Source organism: Plasmodium malariae, assembly GCF_900090045.1.
Source record: "Plasmodium malariae genome assembly, chromosome: 14".
In the NCBI taxonomy this organism is placed as follows: Eukaryota; Apicomplexa; class Aconoidasida; order Haemosporida; family Plasmodiidae; genus Plasmodium; species Plasmodium malariae.
Window position 1 is genome coordinate 1,143,793 of NC_041788.1, and position 19,330 is coordinate 1,163,122.

The following is a 19,330-nucleotide window of genomic DNA, read 5'->3' on the forward strand; positions in this document are numbered from 1 at the left end:
ATTCGCGTGGGGGTGCTGTATACACATATATATGTGCATATATGTGTATATATGTGGGTACATGTGTATGCCTTATCTGGGAAAGGATAAATGCATTAAATATTTACTATATAAGAATGAATATAAGACTATGAATTTTTTTCGTTTTATCTTTCTTCCCCATTAAAAATTATGTATATAACCTTTTAAATCAGTGTGAACGATGAAGTTCTGGTTTTTTTTTTTTTTTTTTTTTCTCTTTTTAAACACATTTTAATTATAAGCAACTTAATTTTTCTGAATTTCCTGTAAATATATTCATATTTTATTGTGTATGATATATATGTTGTTAAAAACATAACTACTTTTTTACACCTTAAAGTTTTTCCATCTTACAAAGAGACTTCATATTTTTTAATACACAGTTTTCTTCTTTTTCTTCTCTTTGTTTTTATTTTTTCTATATCTTTTTTTTTTTTTTTTTTTTTTTTTTTTTTTTTTTTTTTTTTTTTTTTTTTTTTTTTTTTTTTTTTTTTCTCTCTTTTTTTTTACTTTTTCTTTTTCTTTTCAAATATGAAAGAAACTTAAATATAAAGTTCTATTTTAAAAATTGCAAATAGTGAGTATTATTATTATGTGTGCCATTAAAGCTCTATTTAATATACGGAGATTTTTTTCTTATTTGAAAATACAAATATTTAGGTGTACTAGCAATTCGGAAATAATACAAACGCGTCTCAATATAGTAAAAGTTCCTAAATATATCAATAAATTAGCTAGAAAAAAAAAAAAAAATTTCATCACTTTGTAATAGTAAATTTTTTATTTTTTTTTTTTAACACTATTACACCCTATAGTACTCTAATGCACAGCTTTTTATTTCCTATTCAAAAATTATTGCTCCATGTGTACTTAGCATTATACATATATGTATTGTATCCCATAAGGGTATAATAATAATTCTTGGGAGAATGTAATATAATAACCCTAGATATCATAACCATATGAAAATGCTTAACAATTACTATTATATATAAGTGTATTAAAAAAAAAGAAAAAAAACTCAATGTTTTATATATACCGAAATTTAATTGTTCTTTTACAAGATCAAAACATTAAAAAAAAAAATTTTCAAGTGAAATGTCTTGTGTGTCATTTTAGCATTGATAGTATAAAAGTAAATTTAAAATACTTGCAAGATGTGCTACAAGTATATGATTTTTTTTTTTTTTTTCAACTTGAATAAAAAAAAAATTGAGCAGAAAAAAGGAAAAGATGTTTATATTTTTATTTCCTATTTACTAAACATTATACAAAATAAAAAATTATCCTATTTTTGCTTCACTTTTTAATTAGTATTCTTTCGGCACTTCGCTTATTGTGTATTAATCACATAGCATATTTTTTTTTTTTTTTTTTTTTTTACACTATTTATTTATGTATCTTATTAAAGTGTGCTTTGAATTTTTTTTTTAAATGTGCAACATAGTATATATATATATATATATATTTGTACGATATGGAAGAAATTACTATATATAATAGCATTTCTTCCTTAACTTTTATACGATTAAATTGTGGCTTTTTCTTTTCTTTTTTTTATTTTTTTTTGCACTAATCTACACATAGGAACTTGTTATATTTTACTAAAAAAATGCTGAAATTTTTTTTTTTTTTTTGATTTTTTTCCTATTAACGGAGACATTTAAACAAGGTAAATAAATTCAAATGGTGTGGTATAGGATAAACTTACTAGTAATTCTTACAAGGAAAAAACAAAATTTTAAATATATTCCTATACAGGGAATTTCATTTTTACAAATCTTCTAATAGATTTAAAAAAAAAATTGCAAATATTTATATATAATTTAAAATGTTTTTTTTTTTTTTTTTTTGTGTTTGCTATTTCCTATAAGATAAATAGTATTTTTTTCTCGTTCAAGATGTATTCTCACAAAAAAAAAAAAAAAAAAAAAAAAATGACACTATATATATTAAAATTAAAAAATGATTCTTTCATTTTACATAATGTAATGATTTTGTGAAAAAATTAAAAAAATACGAACTGTTAAGAATTCTTTTATTCAATTTAAAGTTTTCTTTTTTTTTTTTTTTTTTTTTTTTTTTTGTTTTAAAATGAATTTTTGTTCAATCATTTTTCTTTCTTTAAATATTCTCCTAAGTGAAATTTCTTTCGATACTTATAATTCTCTCCATATTTACATTTTGTAAAATTATATAAACTTAAAATCGCATAATATATATTTACAAATTTATATATGTTTATTTTACAAAACATTATTAAAATGTAGTTCCAGCTGTGTTATTGTTTTTTGGTATTTATTGCTGGAAGTATTATTATTACCGTTACTATTCCTGTAACTGTAAATGTGTATATTTATATACTGTACATAAATATATATATGTGCATAAGGAAATATACATAATATATATATTATTGCAACACACAAGAGATACATATGTATATAATAATTACATATACATCAAGGTACACACATTAAACAGATAAAGAAAAAAAAAAAAAAAAAGATACAGTGAGTGTATTACCACTTAAAAATACATGAGCTAGTGTGTTAAAGGCAAAAATAAGAAAATATAAAAAAAAAAAAAAAAGTAAAAAAATGAAAAAGACATTTTTTTTTTTTTTTTATTAATAAATAAATAGTAACAGGAGTGTAATTAGTGCTCTAAGTTTATTTATTTATCATGTTTTAAGTTTATTTCATTTTTCTTTATATTTTTTGATTGCATGCTGCATAAAGACAGTTCTTATATTTAAGGCTCAATAATAATAAAGTCCAAAAAATAAAAAATTGAACTTTTGTTGTTAATGAATCCTTAAATGAATAAAATCTAATATATGTGTGTGCCTTTCTTTTCTTTTTTTTTTTTTTATCTTGTATGAACAATAATTTTTTTTTGAGGAGTGTAAAGTTAATTTTTGTTACAGTAAATACACATAAAATAGTTTATGGAGAAGACTGCATGGAATTTACGATTTTTTTTTTTTTTTTTTTGGATAGAATAATAATATTAATTTTTATGTAGTTGTATCAATAAATATGATTTTCTTTCGAAAATAGAAAGTAATTTGCTTCTATGGAAAAGTTGCATTTTCTGTTTTGAGCTTTTCTTTTTTTTTTTTTATCCCCCTCTCCTAATATTTCTTTTTTTTTTTTTTAACTATAGACATAAAATTTTTTTGAAGTACGTTTTATTTTTTTTTTTATTATATAGTTATATATCATAGAGAAAAAGAAAAATTCATCCTATTATTTTTGTATTGCTTTTTATAGTTATCTATATGCAATTAAATTGTAGTGAATATAAATATATATGTACAACCTATAACTGATTTGAACTTATGATTTTTATTAATTATAAGGCAAAATTGTGCATATATATATATAAATGCATGTACACGTTTAATATATATAAATATATATATTTAATAATTGTAATAGCACTTTTTTTTTTTTTTAAAGTACTTTTTTTTAACGAATTTTGCAAATTATACAAAGTGTGCATAAACATATTATATATATATATATACATTTATGTAGGCGAGCAATTATTGATGTGCGATAATTAAATAAAAAAAAAACAAAAAAGAAAGATGGATCGTAGTTTAAAACGTTCTTATTGCATAACATATGAAATTCTTAGCTAATTCTTTTTATAGAACTACTGATCTATATTTTTACATATATATGATTAAAATTTCTAAATTTTATAATAAATATCTAGTATATTCCCTTTTTAATTTTTAAATGTAGTTTTTTTTTTTTTTTTTTTCATATATAATTTAAGTTTTCTCGAAAGATATGTTAATATATAATGCATTTTACATAACAGTATATATATCTTGGAATTAAAGCTAAAGAGAAAAAAAAAAGAGTGCATTTATTAAGTATATATATATATATATATATAGTAAATTTGCTGAGTAGGAATTATTTATTTATTATGTAGTATTGTTTCCCTTTTTTTTTTTTTTTTTTGTATCTCTGATTAAGTACATATATATTATGCATATTATGTATGTAAATATATGTATAACTAAATAAATACATCCATATATATATATGTATATATTTAGTGCGTTTTTATGTCTTTGATTTCAAGAGAAATATTTTTGCTATAAGCGCAGTAATTTTCTTGTTTTATTTATTTTTTATTTTTTTAATAGTAAGAAATAGATGAAAATTTATTTTTATGTTAAAATATTAAAGATAAATGTTTTTTTAAATGTATTGCTTAAATTTTAAAAAATAATTAAGTTTTTTTTTTCAAATTAAAATAAATTGTGTATCTATTTTTTTAATGAATATATATATTTATTCATATTGTATGCTTTATATAATATGTATGTACACATATATATAAATATATGTGTAGACATATAAGCACTGAATCATATATGAAGACTTATATTATAAGTGTTACATGCTAGTTTCATATGAAATATAGTAAAAATTAAATTAAAATTTAGAAAAATTGTATACGTGTATTTAATATCATAAATAATTATATAGGATTATAAAATTTTGTGCAGCAAAAATTTTGATATTGTTTTATTTATTTATTTATTTTTTTTTATATATTTTTCTTAATAAAAAGTTTAATATAATTTTATTATTTTTTATTATTTTTTTATTTTTATGTAATTTTTTATATTATTTTTTTTTTCCACAATTTTTTCTTTGTCCATTAACAATAAAAAATTCTTTTATTTTCTTTTTTTGCCCCTAATTAATGAAAAACATTTAGCTTCATATTTTTTATAAGTATTTTGTGAAGTAAAATAACATACTAATGTAAACGTATGATTGAAGCATGCGTTTTATTTTTTAATGCTTTTTACAAATTTACATAGAAACACACATACATCATAATTAAGTATATATGTATATATATATATAAGTTATAGAGATATGGAAACTTCTTTACCTATAGTAAAAACGTATCCATTTTTGTATATACATAAATAAACGCTATATCCATCAAAAAGTGGAAATAGAATTTTTCATTTTTATTTTTTTTGCCACCATAATATATTTTTTTTTTTTCATTTGCTTATGCAAATACATGACGAGGAATATTTAGAAGTATACAAGTTTTGCCCACATTATACCGCATTTCATAATTTATGTTATATATGTTATTTACTTAAAAATGAGTAGTAAAAATTTATATGATATGGAAGTGAACAATATACATTTATGCAGGGATACACATACAAATGCATGTACAAATACGCATACAAATACGCATACAAATACGCATACAAATACGCATACAAATACGCATACAAATACACCTACAAATATACATACATATACACGTACAAATATACGTACGTTCATATATACATACTTATATACATATATACATACCTATATACAGGTATTCATATATGTATATGTATATACATATGTATACATTTATTCCTATATTTTTTTTTATCGTTTAATGCAGATGTTCTAATGTAGTGATTTGCGTGAGCAGTTAACAGTTATATTTTAATGAAAATAAATTCAGATATGTGAAATACGTTTTAGTTTAATATTATTTTTTTTTTGTTAAATTAATTTTTTTGTTATACTTTTTTACGTCATATATTTTTTTTTTTTTTATTATTATATAGTTGTATCTTATATTTAAATGAAATTTAGAAAATTTTGTTGATATATCCTTAATTTTTATATTATTTAAGTCTTATGTACTATACATTTTATTTATCTATATTTTTTATATTACTTTTATTTTTGAAGTAACAGATGTATTATACAGATTTATGTGTGGATGTGAATGTATGCATAAGAAAAAATACTTAATTAAAAAGAAGAAAGTAAAGTCTTTTTTTTTTATTTCTTTTTTCCATTTTTATCTTTCAATTTAGTAGCTATAATCATTATTTGAACACCTGTTTAAATTTGGTGTGTCTGACTGAAGTAGCTTTTGAATTATACATTATTATACAAATATTATGTCCATAGAGTTTATTGTACTAGATACAGCTATATATATACGTACATATATATTTTTTTTTTTTTTGTCATTCTATATATAATACGTATGTTTATGATTACTAACTAGATGTAAATTTTATTTTATCTACAGTGTTCTATGGACTTTTTTTTTTTTTTTATATATTTTTGTCATAGGAATGGCATTATATTTTTTATTTTATATATTTATGAATATATACACATATGTGTGTATTTCAACAATTTATGCTTGAAAGGCTAATTCAGCACCATAACAAGGAAATTGTTTTGAAAGAGCGTATATTATGTATTATGCTTTAAAAGAAAAAAAAAAAAAAAAAAGTATATATATATATATATATTTAAATATTTAAACATATATATATACATATGTATGCATAGCTGTTTCATGTTCTATTTTTTTAGTTATTTTTAATAAAAAATATTTTTTTATTGTCTTTATGTTAAGAGCTATTTTTAAGTAATACATCCATAACTTTTAGGTAGTACCAACACTTTCCATAAGGTTTATATAATATTTTTCTTAAGAGAAAATTGATATTATAGAAGTGTAGTATTTATAATGCAATTATAAAAGCAAGAAAGCAAGAAGAATTATATCAGAGAGATATACAAGCATATGAACGCATATAATATTATATATAAACTTGTATTAGCAATATATTTAAACACTTTTTATACAGAAAATATAAAAAATATTTACATTAAAAAGTAGTCACAAAGAATTAATGGAAAAATACGTGTAAATGAACATATCTATGTCAGAAGTAATATAAGAGTAGACCTTTTAATAAATATAATAAGAGTTATCAGTTATATTAATCTATTAATTATTTTAATCTCATAGTAATTTTTTGAGAAAAATAATTATTTTAGAGGTATATTACCTTCATATAGTAGTTGTAACAATTTTGCAAATTTTTTTTGTATGTTCATACATAATATACATATATATATATATGTTTATAAATACGTATACACATTTATGTAATTGTAAATGCATGGATTCATATGAATATAAATATTGCGCTTGTGTTCTTTTTTATTGTCGTTTTTACGTCCTTTAGTGCAAATATATTTAGCTTTTATCTTAATGTTATTACGTAAAACTACGCTGGTTGTAATTTATACGTCCCCACATTGGTACTGAATTTCATATATAGTAAAGTTAAATTGAACTAATATATATATATAATTTTGTGCATATATTTATATATATGTATATCACGTAGTAAGGTTAATTTTGTGTAGTACTGTACGTTGTGTTATATAAATGCATTTTTCTTTTTTTTCCTTTTTTATATATTATATTCCATAGTAATTTACAAATAGAAATAATATCTTATACTATCTTTTCAAAAAATTGATAATTTTGTTCTTTTTGTTAGATACATATATAGTGTCTAAATTAATTTTTGCACATATCAGAATAAACACATTGTAGTTTATACATTATATATATATATATATATATATATATATATATATATATATATATATATATATATATATATATATGTATATGTTTTATATATATACATAGACGTGCTTATAATTCATTGCCATTAGTAATTGTATATAATTTAAATAATTAAAAAAAACAAAAAGTAGTGTGTTCGTTTAAAACTTATTTATAAGGTGTAATATTTCTTTATATTTAATATTAATTTTGTCCTATTCTATTTTTTGTTATTTTATTTCCATTAGTTTTATTATATTTTCTCCTTCTTTCCCTGAAATGCATACCATTTACTTGAATGTAGCAAACTAGTAGACTATTTTTTCCCGCCTCTGCTCACGTCCATATACGTAATTTTTTTTTTACATATAAACATTTACTTAAATTTTTTTATTTACTGTTCTTAAAACATATATTCATATATTACATATATATGTTTATATATTTGTACGAGCATAAATTTTTTCTCCTCCCCGTTTTTTCATATGTATTATAATTCCATTACATGCCTACAGTGTATTTTGATTTATATATATTTTTTTAATATTTTTTATCATTCCATATTCATTTACATAATATACACATATTTTTATTTAAAAAAAAAAAACAATTTCTAATATATTTATCATTACAATTACATGTAGTACATAATTAGAACATCGCATCTACGAATTATAACTTTTTCTTATCTGTTTCATATTGCTACCTCTAAAATTATTTTAATGCCATAAAGTAGTGTTTTACTGACATTTTCATTTTTTTCCATGTTATTTTATTATCTTCTTTTTTTTTTTTTTTTTTGACTTGCAATCATTTTACACATATAAAGTTTGCATATTGCGTAAATTGCACCCTTCCTTTTTTTTATTTTCTCTTTTTAATGAGTAACATGTAAATTGTTATTACATGTTGTATTAATTATATGATTACAAACATCTTTTTAAGTATGCTTGCCTTTTTTTTTTTCTTTTTCTTTTTTTTTTCATTACGACGTAGTTTATTCTTGTAATATTCTTTCAATTAGATATCCATTGTTACACATATACGTTTCCATATTGTTGTAGATGAATAACAAACTTATAATTTTTTTTCCATGTAAATTGCATTTTATAAATAGGTAATCCTAGTGGAGTACATTTAAATAAATAGTAATCAAATTGTGGGGATGTGTGTAAGTACGTAACGTATGTGTATATGGTATCAGTTTATACTAACACATCATTTGTATTTTTGTGTATATATGTGTAAACTATTGTAAGAAAAAGGAATAGAATCTATTTTAAAAATTATTATAAGTGACGTGGTATTTAGAATTTTTACAGTTCTTACGGTATTTTTGACTGTGTTACAACATTTTATTGTAGTTTTAACGTTTCATTAATTTTGTCATTAAGATAAATGTATTTCTTATACATATACACACATATGTGTACACATATTTGAATATATACATTATTACATATGTGTATGTACAATTATAGTGTGTATATATATATATATATACTAAGATATAAAGTGAACCGTGATACATGTTATATATTGTATAGTGTTTATTATAGGAATATATAATTTAGCTGTGGTAATAATTTATAGGTGCAATTTTTAATAATCGCAAGTTAAATCTTATTATGTTAATGGAAATATTATTTTGTATTCCCATTTTTAGTGTTATTATATCATCCAATATATCATCATATTTATATATTTTTTGTTCATTCGTAATTCACCTTATTTATAGGCATCCCTAAGTTGTATACATGAAAATCCAAAAAAAAAGATAAAATAAAATACTCGAAGTTTACAATATTTATAGATACACTTATTTATATGTATATGTGTATATGTGTTTACATATATATATATCTACATATACATATATTATATATATATATATATATATATATATATATATATATATATATATATATATACGTACACAAGTATAACAGTGTTATGTGTCGTTGTTGGAACAGAATTATTAATCTTTAATTAAAAATTTAGCATAGTATATTGTAATTCAAACGAAACGTACGTTTAAGTGAAGAGTAAAAATATTTACATCTAAGAAAGCAAGTAATTTCATTGGGTATATATTAATTTTATGGAAAATTTATAATTCATTATTTCTATTATAAAAAAGAAAAAATAATAAAAATTAATAAAAAAAAAAAAAAAAAGATTACTAAAAAATAAAAGAGTTCGTTATAGTATGTATATATATATATATATATATATATATATATACGCATATAAAATCGCTTGTATGCACTTACATACTCATTTATGCAGTGATAAATTTTTTATCACAAAAAAAAAAAAAAAAAATATATATATATATTTATATATATCCTCATATTTAGATATACTACATACAGGTAGGTACATTACGTATATAGGCGTTTGAACATAGACATATTACAGATAGATACATAATTACATACCAATATAATACACATATTAACAAAATGAAAGATATAACAGATTATTCGAAAATTAACGACAGTATAACATGTGGCTCAAAAGAAAATGTAGAGATAAATTATGAGTTAAGTAATGGAAACCAGGTAATTGTACATAATGAAGTGAACTATTTTGATGATAATAATTATATAGGTGCACAGGAGGAAAATGATATGATAAATGGCAATTTATGTTTAGAACCAAATATGTCATCAGAGGAGAATTATTATAATGATAATGTAAAAGATGTTAATAATTATGAATGTATAATTCTGGATAATAAAAATAATCGCATTGAAAATATTGCTGAAGAATATAACATAGATAATATTGATAAAGAAATATTAATAAATGGAAAAAACTTGTTAGGAAAAAAGGTTTATAACTGTATTATTAATGAAAATGTAAACTCTTTAATTAATGTAAACAGACAAATAATAAACGATAGCAAATTGTTGAACTTAAAGAATCTGGGGTATGATGTTACTTATGCTAACAATAGTCCAAGCATAGCAAATGATGATATACAAAATGTAGAGGATAATGAAAACCTTAATTATGTTAGCACCCTATTAAATGAATCTACGAATATGTACCATGAAGATAATAATGTGCAAGTCGGAAATAGCAGTGATGAAGGCACTATTAACAATAATATTAATAACGTTGACAATATTAGCAGTGTTAACAATATTAGCAGTGTTAACAATATTAGCAGTGTTAACAATATTAGCAGTGTTAACAATATTAGCAGTGTTAACAATATTAGCAGTGTAACAATATTAGCAGTGTTAACAATATTAGCAGTGTTAACAATATTAGCAGTGTTAACAATATTAGCAGTGCTAACAATATTAGCAGTGCTAACAATATTAGCAGTGCTAACAATATTAGCAGTGTTAACAATAATTTTAGTAGTAATAATGACATAACGAACAATAATATTGAGTCGTACATATCAGTTCTTTATAACAGTAATGTGGTTAGCCAAGATAACATAGGTAACAGCACGTTTACTGAGAATTTAAATTATGTTAACAATTACTCCAATGTTCCTATGGAAGGTGATAGGGCAGTTATAAAACAAACAGGCAGGGAGGATGAGGAAGATATGGGTAATCAGTCGGCAGATATATTTATGAATGATATAAATGAACAAACATTTGTGGAACAGAATGGAAGCGATTCAAGAGACGATAAATTTATGTATTTCAATAACATTCCGTATAGTATAAATAATAATAATAATAGTACAAATAATAGTACAAATAACAGTTACACGTACACAAATTATATGAAAAGTACTGCTAACCATTTCATCGACTCGAATAATGAAAATTACAGCTATGAAGTAGATGCTAAAAACAATGTGTACATTAATAATTTCATTGCTAATTTAAACAAATGTCCTGTGAATACTTTAACTAATGTGAGTAGCTGTAATACTGTTAAGACTAACTACAATATTTGTAACAGTGGCAGTAGTAACAACAACAGTAGTAGCTTTATGGGCAATGGAAACTCCACCGTAAGTAGTAGTAACCAAGGACACCTTATAAATAATAAAAGTAGCAATGGGAGAAGTAGTTATAATAAGACTGTAAAAAAGTATAGTATGAAAAATTGTGAAATGATTAACACCAACTCTACTGTTAGTGTAGATACGGCATTCCTGAATAACTATGAGGAGGAAGAGGATGAGGAGAAACAGAGTAGTAACCATAACAACAATGGAAGTGGCAGTAGTGATAGAAATAACAGTGAAAACGACAATGGAAAGGACAATAGCAATGGTAATAACAGTAGTAATAAGGGTGGTGGCAACAATAAAAACAATAATAACAACAACAACAATAGAAATAACTATGGAAGTAATCGTAGGAACAACAAGAAGAATGGTGGTAATAGCAGTTGTGTCAAGAGGAATAATGCAATGTGTAGAGAGAAAAAGGAACTGATGATAGTTGATACAAATTTTGACCAAATCGGGAATGTCCATTTAGAAAACAATGATTGTCGAAATAACACAGACATATTGAATACATTCAACGATGAGAATCATGTAAAATTAAATAGTAACTATAGTAGAGACGAAAATACGAATAATTGTATGAATTTATCAAATTTAAATGGTTCTGACCATTCTATGATTTGTTCCAATCCAGATAATAATAGAAAAGTAGAAGTGAAGAAAGAGGACATAAAGAAGTTTACAGATAATAACAGCTGCACATATATGGATTCGCGTATATGTAATAATAATATGAACGGAAGTTGTTATAGGAATTTTATTTCCAAATCAGAAGGGAATGACGTGAAAATGCACTCGATTGCGAACGGAAGTATCATAACAAACTCAGAATTATTAACAGGTGTGGTTAGCGGTATAAATGATAATGTTGTTGACAACAGAAGCTTAAATGGAAGTAACAACAATATTAGTTGTAGCAAAAATAATCTTGATATATCGGAAAATATGAACAATTCAGAAGAAAATTTTGCCATTTACCAACCGAATGAAAATGGAATTTTTAACAGCGTAAACGTTGATAACGGTAATTTGAATTATGTAGAAGAAAATAGTTACAGCAATGAGGTAGATGAGTATAACGTCGAGGATGATTATAGTTTGAACGATTCATACGATATTAATATGTATAATGGGCTAATTGCTAACAACAGTAATGAAAATAGTAGTAATAACAATCATAATGTAAACCATAAATTAAATGGAGGTAGCCATTATAATGTTCATAATCATATAAATATAAAGGATATGAATGTTCATATTAAGAATATGGAGAATTTTGCAAATGAACTGGTACCTAGTTGTATTATATGCAATCAGGAGGAATATCTAAATAAAGGGCATATTGATAGAGGGGATAATAACCATATAGGTATAAATTTGAATAATAATTGTTCAGTTAATAATAATACATCACACTGTACAAAAGAAATGAATGAAGAAAAATACAGTATTTGTAAAAACGATATTTCAAATAATAACTACAACACATTATTACTTATGTATAACCAGAACAATGAGGAATTAAATGAGAACGTAAGTGAGAACATAAATGAGGAAATAATTGAGGACATAACTGAGGATGTAAACGAGGCTAATAATGAATCGAACTGTAATATGCAAAATGTTGCTATAGATCCAATTTATCTTCTGGAAAATATGAATAATCAGTCAGCTAGTGGTACAAATAATACCATGATTAATAATTATACGAATTACGAGAGTGTACACCTAATGCCAATAGAAGATGCAGAATCAGAGTATGCTAGTAAGATGGGCTATTATGAAACGGTTAACGAACAGCTAAATGACGAAAGGGACTACGACTATTTGAGCAATCAAGCAAACGGTAATAACAACAACAATAGCAATGGAAATGGCAATACCAATGACAATAGCAATAACTATAGTATTAACAACTGTAATAATAATAACTACAGCAATATGTGCAATAATAATATCTGCAATGATAAAAACTGCAATGATAATAACTGCAATGATAATAACTGCAGTAATAACTTCAATGATAATAACTGCAATGATAATAACTGCAATGATAATAACTGCAGTAATAACTTCAATAACAGCAATGATCAGTGGATGCATCATGTTAAAAGTTATCCTGTCGAGGATAGCGCGGTGCTACCAATTAACGTAAGCAGCAGTTTTAATTCTAGTAATTACACAATGCTTTCCAATAATAGTTTAAATGGAGAAGCTATAATTCCTGCATATATCAGTAACACATATAATGAACCGATGTTAAATAATTACAATAGCGGTAACGATAACAACAACAGAAGTAGCGCCAATGGCGATAATAGTAATGACAATAATAACAGCTTAGACAGTGATAACCATAATAACATTAACAACATGAACATTAGCATGAATAACATGGATAATCCACTAAGCAATCTGAATATGCTGGTAATTCCTAAAATAAAAGGAGTTCGTTTTGACAAATCTGGAAGGAGATGGGTGGCTAGCTGGAGCCAAAATGGAAATCAAAAAAGACAGTATTTCCCTGTAAAAAAATTTGGTCAAACACAAGCAAAATATCTAGCTATTTATGCCCGAATAAAGGCTGTTAAATTCATGCAAAGAAAATCTCAACGATCGAATGAAAATAAGAGGGCCTATTCAAAAAAATCGTTAACAAGAGGTAAAGTAAAAGCAAACCCGAATGAGGAGAACAATAATGATGATGATAATGATGATGACGATGATGGTGATAATGACAATTACAATTACAATGATCATATTGAAGATTGTATGGATGATAAAGACATATTGGAGGAAAATAATTCAAGTATTCATAGTAACTGTACAGTACCAAATGAAGGAATATATAATGATTGGACGGATGAAGCATATTTAGCAAATTATGAGGAATATATAAATGAAGAGAATGAAAATTTTATGCACGATGTTGATATAGCGCTGGCGGCAAATCTAGCTGCAAATCTGTCAGTAAATGAAAGTGGAAACAATTTTCAAGATGGTAGTATTAGTAGTAATAATAATAATAATAATTTAATATATGATCCTGAACATAAAGCAATGGAAAATGTAATGGGTCTTCCGCATAACATGGAAAGTAATGCTTGCACTTTAGGAGAAAATGATTTTATCTTTAATTATAATAATAACCTTAACTGTGATAATAATGTTAGTGGGTTTCCAAATATTGACGATCCTAACTGTGATTTATATGTTATAAATGGTGCAATAGTAGGAAGAGATCAATTAGAAGAGCAAATACAGCAACAGATGGAAGAACAAATGGAGCAGCAAATGCAGAATGAGGTTCAGCAGCAAATCGAAGAAGAAATCCAACAGCAAATATATTTCCAGGTAGACAACATAAACAACGACATAAATGAGGTAGATGGGGTGGATGAGGTGCACGAGGCAGAGGGCATGCCTATTTTCAATTCTCATAATGCGGAACATGAAAAATTTATAATAGACAACAACAACAACAGCAGCAACAACAATATTATTGTAAAGAATGATACGGGAGAATATAATACAGCACAGTTGAGTAATGTGTATAAAAATGAAATAGGAAATTTGGAAAGGAATGAAAATGTAAATGGACAAATAAACAATTTTATTCATCGTGATAATCAAACCATGATGAACCTTCAAGATATAAAAGATAATAGATTATGTGAATATAAAATAAAAAAAGAAGGGGATGAACAAAGTAATATACACAAAAGGTATAGCGTAAAAGAAGAACAAGACAAGCATAAGAAGCAGAGGGGAAGACGTCTTAAGGGGTATATTAAGAGGGAAAAAGGCATATATAGTTGTGTACAAGGAGAGCAAGATGCAGGTGCAGAGAAGGAGCCAAACGAAGAAAAAGGAATGTATGTGAAGAAAAAGGAAGAACAAATAGAAGGTCCACAAACTACGGAGGAACAAAACAATCAATGGAAAGAAGGAGATACCGCAAGGGAAAACTATGATGGACCTGAGATAAATTGTGGAGAGAATAATCAGCAGAACGGCTCATTCGAAATAAATATGAGTAGCCAAAATGATGTAATAGTAAACTTTCACTTAGATACTGCAGATGAATTGTGTGATGTAAAGGAAAATTTGCAAAACAGAAATGATATAGACGAGGATTTAGCTAAGCTTATATTAAGAATAGAGAGATTAAAGAGGAGAACGATAAACATTATAGTGGATTCAAATGAACAACTGAGTGTGCAGTTAATTGAGGGACAAACTGAAATCAATGGCAGAATGGATAAAATAAAGAAGCTCCAGTTAAATGAAAAAGTAGCACTGTATCATCAATTAAAAAAGTACTACGTTAGGGAGGACTATATAATTTATCAAAGTGGAAATATCATTTCAGCGCGAAATGGTAGTAGTAGCAATAGGGGTAGCAGTAATGGGGGTAATAACTTAAGAAATGTCCAAGGTGGCAGTGAGAACATGACAAATGATAGTGTAATGGAAGAGAATGAAAACAAAGTATTACACATCATGGAGAGAGAACAATTTATAGAAAATGGTAACAATAATAATAATATACAAGAAATAAAACATAAAATTAGAAAAACAAGTGATAGTAGTAGAAAGGAACATTCGCAATTTATAAAACTAGAGAAGAACTCAAGTAATAATGGAAGTAAGGAAAACAAATTTATACATGTAATAAACGGCGATACAAAAGCAGTCCATGGGAATGGTAGAAATAGTAGTAAAGAAAATGGCAAAGACAGTGGTAAATGTGATAACAGTCGAGATGCTAACTATCTTTCAAGTGAAAATAATAATGAAATTACTTTAAAAGGAGAATTGGATGTTAATTTAAACTCGAATATGTATGTAACTAGTAGGGACGAAAATGATTTGCAAATCAAAAACGAGGCTGTAAATTTCATTAAGGCAAGTTCAGAGATAAATACAAATAAGAGAAGATGTAGAAGTACAAGTAGTAGTGATTTCAACAGAAATATGTATAATACGAAATATTCTAACGCTGAAGGTATTAAAAAGCAAAGAAGCTTAGAGACTGTGGAAGAATCACAAACGTGTAGCTACGTAGATAAAAACATGTTGAAGAGTATAATGAGCAGTAATAATAATAGCAGCTATATCAACAGAAACTACAACAATAATAATACTTGGGCAAATATAGCGGATGATAGAAACTTAAATAGATCTTCCGAAATAGTAAATGAAACCGCTGGTAATAATAAATTGGCTGTTTCACATTGTTCCCAACAAAGTGATAGCTCATTTGATAATATGAACATATTGATCAGTAAGCCCGGACTCGACAATACTTCGTCCACCACTGCCACGATTGCTGCTACAGTACCATCCGTACATGCGTCTGATAATTGTAGTAATAGCGGAAGCAATAATAGCGGCAGTGGTAATATAAGCTGTAGTAGCGGTAACACAAATGTCTACAGGGAGATAACCAGTTCAGGTATACTATGCGCGAGTGGAGATCGAGTGGAAGATATTTATATTAGATATCGTTCAACTAGTGTAAACAGAGATAATATTCATAATAAAAAAGATAATGAAAAGAATATGAATTATGCAACAGGAAACAATTTAAATGAAATGAATCATAATCGAAGGAACATGGATAACAGAGTTAACAATGAAAATTTTGAAAATTGCATTTTGAATCCAAACGATGGTAATAAAGTGAATGGTGATGAGGATAATGAAAAGAATCTATTAACCTTAGTACGAAGCAGCATTGATAATAATACATCAAATGGTTCACGTAATAATATTATACCTAACAGAAATAATAGCATGGATGAAGGAGATATGGTAAATAATAAAAATAAAAGAAAAATGGTCCACGTAAATTCGTGTACAAATAATGGAAGTAATATGATTGAAAATTATGGATATGGAAATGGGTTGAAAGGAGAACAAAATCAACGTATCTATAGTAATGGTGTAGTGTTAGGTAATATTAATAATAATAATTATTATGATGATAATGATGACAATTATGGTGCTTCTGCAAAATTACCATATATACCGGAGAATACTAGTTACGACTCTGATAATTTTATGGTATATAAGGATAATCAAAGTTTCAACAATATTAGTAGTGTAGTTTATGATATGAATCAAAAAGATAACAACGATTTTGACAATTCCACATTTATACATTCTAATAATCACCTAGGTGAATACAATCATATTAACAGTATCCTGGCGAGGGTGAACCCCAGCTCTGACAATGAAGAAATTGACGATAAAGAAGTGGAAGAGGTGAATGGTAAAGAAGTTGATAGTGAAGTAGTTGACTATAACGATGACAATAACACCAGTAACAGCACCCCGCATCATCAGGACTATGCAAACCCCTTGAATTACGCTTTTAATAATATGAATAGCAATTTTCATAACATCGTAAATAACACGTTTATAGATAACAAGGAAAATAACATCAATAGAGATATTTTAAACCAATGTAATATAGGAACAAATTATAATTTAAGCTACTTGAATAACAATAGTAATGGCAATTTTGTAGACTGTAATAATATTAATAATAATAATAATGTTGATGATGTTGCATATGCTGAACTGTATGAATACCACGAGGATGATGAAATAGTGAATCAAGTTCTAGATGAAGTGGTAGATGATGTAGTAGATGATGTAGTAGATGAAATTATAGGAGAAGGAGAAAATTGTGAAAATGGACCAAGAGAATATATAATGAATGCATCCCCTTTAGCTACATTGGATACAAATGATTATAATGCATTTCATTTGAGAAATTTTTTGTATGGGCAGAATACACCTTGTAATACTGATAATGCAGGTGATAACTGTAACTATGAGCACAGGAATATTAACATCGAAATGTATAGTAGCAATAATAATAACATCAGTAGCGTTAGCAACGTTAGAAGTGTTAATAACATTAATCATATAAGTAATAATAATCACGTTAAAAGGGGCGCTAATAATGGCAATAGTAATGGAAATATTGATGGAAGTAATGGTGGAAGTAATGGTGGAAATAGTGGTAGAAGTAATGGTGGAAGTAGTGGTGGAAATAGTGGTAGAAGTAATGGTAGAAGTAATGGTGGAAGTAATGGTGGAAATAGTGGTAGAAGTAATAATAACAGGGCAAATTCTACCATGAACGTTATCTATGATAACAATTTCGCCTTTATGAACGGGGAATACATAGGTGCGCGAAATACGACAGATAATAATATAGTAACTGAGGATAACGTAGATATCGATGTGGACAATACGGATATATTATACTCTGATAATAACGTAAATGTTTTTAATATTATTCATTCGACTAACAGTTCGAACTGTTATAATTATGGTACTAATAACAAGAATAATACTTACAGCATTATGAATAACACGAATGGCACGACTAACACGAATAGCACTACTAACTCTGCCAACACGAACAGTATAAATAACGTTTACAGTATGCACTACAACAATTTTAGTACTCATAACAATACTGACTACTTAAGCGAAAAAGACAACATTGTAGACTCATCAGATGCCTTCGTTTTTATGAACGATGTGAATAATTTCACACAAGATCATATTTCAAATGAAAATATGCAAAGCCAAATGACACAGGATAACAGCAGAGTGCTAAAAAATTATAATATATGTAATGATTATTATAATAATGATAAGAATAAAAATAACATAAATACTAATTGTAATGCAAATTATGCAAATGGTGCTTACAATAATTATATCTATATGTAAAACCTTTGGCTATTTCTGTGTGCTATGCATAAGTGTACATTATAGCGTGTGTGTATTTGAGCGCGTATAGTATATCTTTATATATATATATATCCCTTTTTTTTTAATTTA

At 25.3% G+C, this 19,330-nt stretch overlaps 1 protein-coding gene across 1 annotated transcript; it reads left to right on the forward strand.

Annotated features, from left to right (window-relative positions):
* Positions 1–9,935: 9,935 nt before the first annotated feature.
* PMUG01_14033900 (transcription factor with AP2 domain(s), putative) lies at positions 9,936–19,219 on the forward strand (the record flags this gene model as incomplete). The annotated part of the gene is made up of 2 exons (XM_029007896.1): positions 9,936–10,649; positions 10,703–19,219. The coding sequence occupies 2 exons, from the start codon at positions 9,936–9,938 to the stop codon at positions 19,217–19,219; spliced, it is 9,231 nt and encodes a 3,076-aa protein (XP_028864240.1).
* Positions 19,220–19,330: the final 111 nt, after the last annotated feature.